At 63.7% G+C, this 5,559-nt stretch overlaps 1 protein-coding gene across 1 annotated transcript; it reads right to left on the reverse strand.

Moving 5' to 3' along the window:
* Nucleotides 1-727: 727 nt before the first annotated feature.
* Nucleotides 728-5,177, reverse strand: LOC123933631 (translation initiation factor IF-2-like). The gene is made up of 2 exons (XM_045992969.1): nt 5,122-5,177; nt 728-2,732 (listed from the first exon to the last, which is right to left on the reverse strand). The coding sequence occupies exon 2, from the start codon at nt 1,706-1,708 to the stop codon at nt 728-730; it is 981 nt and encodes a 326-aa protein (XP_045848925.1). The 5' UTR covers nt 1,709-2,732; nt 5,122-5,177.
* Between the last annotated feature and the right edge of the window lie 382 nt (nt 5,178-5,559).

Consider the following 5,559-nt stretch of genomic DNA (forward strand, 5'->3'; position numbering starts at 1 on the left):
AAGACAGCAAGCATGAGGAAGCCGCCTAGGGGTGGGGAGGGAGCCAGCTGAGTGGTTAGTGGTTAGCAGGGGTCTCCAGACCCAGGGCTAGGATGGACTTTGCTTATCTCTCCCAGCACTCCTGGCTTAGCACACTGGCTCAGCATGTCCCTGAGTGAACCCAATCCAAGAACAGGCTGGCCTCCTGCAAACTGGGCCGATGTGTCCAGGACATAGCCCTGGGGCCGGCTCTCCAGGGCCAGATCTCTGTCTAGCAGGGTGGGCTGAAGGACGTGCGGGTGTCTGGGGCTGGTGCTGGGCTGGTGAGGCCGGGAGGGATGTTGTGAGAGCGGGGCTGGACCACGGTGCTCCAAGCACACATCCAAACGTCCAGGTTCTCTGGCGGTGGGGAGGGCTGGAAGCAGGGTCCTTGGAAGGGCGACGGGAGAAGGGTGGGCCCAAAGCCCCCAAAGCCCCGAGGTCCCTTTTCCTCAGGAGCCTGGATATGGATGGCTACGAGCAGGGTCTGTCTGCCCCAGCCGGGCGGGAGCGAGAGGTCTCCTGTGGATTCATCAACCCCCCACCCTCTTCCCCCTGCTGGGTTACACCACCGCCTTCGGCCTGCAGCCCCGGTTCCTCCTTGAGAAACAAAAGACTCTTAGAACCCAGCTCCTGTCGCCCCCCACCCGTGCCCCCTTGTGTGCCAGGCGGATCCTCCAGGGCACAGCCGGGCAGCCAAGGGTTCTGCTCAGCGGTGGAGGGCTCCCCTGCTCTGCCAACACCGGTCGCCAGCAGCCCGCAGGCCCGTGCACGCAGAAGCACCCAGGGCAAGGGCCTGGCGGGAGAGAGAAGACGTGCCCCGGGTCGGGGTGCGGCCGGTGCACGGGTCCCTGCAGCCCCCTGACTCCAGCCGGGTCTGTCTGCGGGCTGGGTGGCGCCCAGAGAGGTCGGCGAAGGTCACCGCCAAGCCAGCCACCGTGCCCCCACCCTCATACGAGGTCCTGGTAGGGGACCCAGAGCGATGACCGCCTTCTGAGTCCACCCGTGCTCCAGGATCCGTCCCCAGGCGGGACGCAGTGACCGTGAGCACACCCGCGGGCAGGGTGGGCGAGCTCGCTCCGCGCTGCGCGTGCGCCGGACCGGGTCCGCGAGGCCCTGCAGTTCCCCGAGGCGCCGGCAGGGGGCGAGCGGCGGCATCGCCGACGACGCGGCCGGACCCGCGCGCGCGCCCAGGCCGGGGCCCCGCGACCCAGAGGCGCTCCGTAGTCAGTGCCTGCGTCTCCCGGCCCTCGGACACGCCGGCCCAACCTGCCGGTACCCGGCACCCAGGCTGGTGCCTCCTGGCGTCCGAGGGCGCAGGGACCCCATGTGGAGGCTTCACGAAAGCGACGGGCGCGGGGCGAGCCGTCGAGGCCGGAGTGCGGGACAGGGGCGGGGTGGGACGGCCGCGGGGGCGCGGGTGCTGCCCGGACGCTCCACCCCTCCTCCAGGACAGCCTGGCGGGACCCACCGGCGCCGATGCCTCCCGCCTCCTCTCCCCGCGGCCCTGCCACCTGCTGGCCCTCCTGGGGCACCAGGTTCCAGCTCCCTCCTCCCGCGCGTCTTTGGCCACGTCTGTCCCCGCAGCAGTGAGAGCCCGAGTAGCCTCCCCCGACCGGTGTGCTCTTTGCAAAATAGCAGTCAGACCAGACACTCCCCGGGGTGCTGGCTCTGGTCCCACAGGCCCCATTCTCCAGCCAGATTTCCACTCCGTGCGTGAAAGCGGTTTCACGCACCCTAACCGTGCAGTTTCCGCTGTCCGCACCCCTGCACGCGGACCTGCAGCGGACTCTTCACCGGGGCCTCGGGCCAGCCAGGCTCCATTCTAAAACATGCTCCCTGCTCCAGCCCTCTCCAGTTTGCTGCTCCTTCTTCCTCATCCCCTCCCTGTGTGCTCGAATCCTTCTAGAAGCTTCTCCTGGCAGCTCTCTCCTTCCCCCGCACCGCAGGGGTCCTGGGCGGGTCTCCTATACATGTGCACGGACTGGGTCCCTGCCGTCCCCTTGCAGGTCTCACCCCTCCACAGGTCAGAGACCACGCACGTTGACATCATTCCCTCCCAAAGGCTGAGCCCCATGGGAGGCCACACCTCTTAGCAACCAAGAACGGTTATCAGACCGCACTGCCTTCTGCCCACTCCCTCTGTAGGGACCAGTGAGCCAGGCCACACATCTGCGTGAGTGTGTCCATGGTCTGGGGGTACAGGGACCTCAGGACCACCAACCACCCTACCCTGGCCGTAGGGTTCAGCTTACCAGAGTTTAGGGGCCAGAAGAAGAGACAAGACAGTGGGGGGGGGGGGGGCTCCTGTGGCTGACAGGAGGGGAGGGGCCGAGGGTTACCTGTAGATAGGCTCCCTCCACCCCAAGCCCTCACCGCCCCCCAAGGTCTGTCTCCAGGCATGATTTGTTCCTTGCAAAACCACAGAGATCATCCATGCGTCAGCCCCGGTCTTCATGTCTTATCATGTTTCATCTCCAGTGAGGACGTTTACAAGCTGCTCTTGGCTTCAAAGGGCTTGGCAGCTGCGTCTCGGGAGCAGGACTAGGCGGGAGGTAGGGCCCTATGGGCTCTGTACCCCCATGGCAGGCTGCCTGCTACCCTGGGCTGCCCCCTCCACCTCGGACTCCAGTGGCTTTTTGCTTCCTTAGTCTCGGCACTGTGGATTTTCGCCGCTGGGCCCCCATCTCAGAGCCAGAATCCTTGGTGTGTGTCTGGAGGTGGGGGGAGGGCAGGGAAGCTGGAGTCAGAGGGAGGAGAACAGAGTCACTGTTCTCTGGGGGGGGGGTCAAATTTCAGGGTCCTCTAGTCAGACTGGGAAGCCTGAAGCTTAGGGCAGTGGGGGCCGCTGGGGAAGGGGGGAGTTTGAGGCGCCTGCCCCAGGATGCTCTGCCCTGGCATCTGGGTTCTAGGTCTCCCTTGAGGGCCAAGTCCAACAAGACTGGCTGCATGCCTGTCTGTGTGTCTGTCTGGCCAGCCGTGGTGGTGGAGCGCTTCCCCTGGAAATGAGGGGCGGATGGAGTGTGGCCTTCTCTGGTGTCCTGTCCACCGGCCAGGCTGGACTTGCTTCTGGGACTAGGTCACTGGTGGGTGGAGAGCGGCACACTTGGGGCTTCCCACATTGGGGACGGGGGCTGGGAAGCCTGTGGACACCCCCCACCGTGCACATCTGTGCACACATACACCCCACAAGCACACGTGGTCCTGTGGTCTCGAAAGAGAGCGGAGTTCCCGAGCCTGCATCAGCTTCCTTGCTCCCGATGGAACGTGCTCACAGTCACTGTGTCGTCCACGGGGACCCTCACCAGGGCATCGATGGCTAGACCAGAGCCCCAGTGCCCTGATGGGGGCCACTTAGATGATTCCAGCCTTCCCCATGATGCTGAGCAGCTTCTGCGTCCCGAAGCCTGACTTGGGGCTGTGATGCTGGAGGTGGGGTGGGGTGGGGCAAAGAGAGTCCTGTTTCTATGAGACCCTTAGATCGGTTTCGAGGATAAAGGCTGTTGCCAGTGCTCGCCTCCTGCAGAACAGGGACTGCGTCCTGGAAGGACTGTTGTATTGTTATAAAGGGAGCTGATCCAGGCTGGTTAGGGAGAAGCAATTTGCAGGGCCCCGTGGTGGGTCCCAGGGACATGCATCCCCGCCCACTCCTGGAGAAGCAGGGCACAGTCCTCTGTCTGTGCCGATGGCTCCAGGAAGACCTAAGGGAAAGCAGTGAGGGTGGCTGGAAGCCAGCTGGTGCCCCCCCCCCCCCCCCCCCCCCCGTGCAGGAGAGTGTTCTGGCCCCTTTCAGCAAACCCCATGGCCTTGAGCAGGCTCCCTGCGGGTGTTTGACCCCTCCACGTGGCTGCTCATCTCGGAGGCCCTCCTTCCTCCCCATTCCTGTCCAAGGGAACTTCTTCCTCATCTACCTTGGTAAAGCCTTCTGTGCCCCACTGTCCCCAGGGGGAACTGGTCACCAGGAAGCCAGGCCCCAGGAAAGTCTTTCCTCCCCAGTCTTGTCTCCCAGGAAGATGAATTATGAGTAGTGCGGTCTGCCAGGGCGAGAGCAGCTTCAGGGCACCCCTTCTTGTGCTGGGGTCCCTGTCACCCTGCCTCCTTATCATAAAGAGCCTGGGATCTAGGCACCCAGAGAGATGGGGGGGGTAGTGTCATCTTTGCTTTCTAACATAGGAAAGTGAGGCTGAGAGAGACTTGATGCCTGCAAGGTCCCCTGCTGGGAGGGCGCAGAGCTGGGCTTGACTCAGCCACCAGCACAGAGATGTCCTTGCTGTCACCCAGCCCTGTGCTGCCCTCCCCACCCCCACCCCCCGCCCACCGCTCCCTACCAGAGTGAGGTGGGAGCCGTGGGCTCCGGGGGCCGGGGGTGGGTAGTGGGTAGATATCGCTTAGGGGTCCCCCTCCAGGAGGAAACCGCATCCTCTGTGCTCAGGCCGATCTGGCATCTGAAGTGGAAACACCCCCCACAAATCAAGGGCAGCTGGCCCTGCCCTTGGCCGCAGCCGCCCCCCCTGCCCCCCTCCTCGCAGGCTCCAGAACCCCAGTGGGCTGCGGGAGTGGGTCTAGGGGGCAGGGGTGTGGTTGCAGGGAAGGGAGGCCCAGAAGCCCCGCATGTGCGAAATCTCCCCCAGCGGAGCCCCGTGGAGGCAAGGACAGCGCAGTGTTAGTAATCACTTTCCAGAGGGCGGCAGAGCCTTACATACTCCCCCCCTGCTGCCCGTGGGACTCCCGCTGGGGGTGCCCACTCTGGGGAGGGGACAGGCTGAGACAGGGGTGGAGAGGAGCGTGGGCAGAGCGCGCACATAGGTTCTTTCGGCCGTCCGCACGCGTGCACACGCGCGTACACACACACGCACACACACAGCCAGTCCACTAGTCACGCAACAAACATTCGTGAGGCCGATTCCGAAATGCCCACATTCAACCTTCAAAAAGACTCTTCATGAAAGGCTAAACACGGAGTCGCCGTGTGACCCAACAATTCCCGTGCCAGATACATGCCCCAGAGAAAGGAAACGTGTTCACACGAGACCTTGTGTGTGAACGTTCCCAGCAGCGTGCTTCCCAGTGACCGAAAGCCGGGAACAAACCTGTGTCCCTCACCGGACGACTGGATCACGGAGGGTGGTGCATGCCGGCAGCGGAATGTCCCTCAGCCGTTTGATGGAGCGAGACTCTGACAGCCGCCGCAACGCCTGTGATCCTTGAAGACGCGATGCCGACCGGAAGGAGCCCGTCGCAAAACACCACGTGTTGTATGATTCCACCTCCAGGAACGTCCAGGACAGGCCAGTCTACAGAGACAGAGAGCAGGTGAGCGGTTGCGGGGGGCTGGGGGAGGGGAGAATGGGCAGCGACGGCTAACACGGCTGGGACTTCTTTTTGGGGTGACGAGTGGGTTCTAACACCTACTGTGGTGACAGTGGCACGTTACGAATATACTGGAAAGCACTGAATTCCGCGAGCTAGCTGGCTCAGCGGCATGGTATGGACGTGACCTCTCAGCGAAGCTGCTACTCAGCGTCAGGTCTGAGGTCTCCA

The sequence above is a fragment of the Meles meles genome, chromosome 21 (assembly GCF_922984935.1).
Source record: "Meles meles chromosome 21, mMelMel3.1 paternal haplotype, whole genome shotgun sequence".
NCBI classification, from domain to species: Eukaryota; Metazoa; Chordata; class Mammalia; order Carnivora; family Mustelidae; genus Meles; species Meles meles.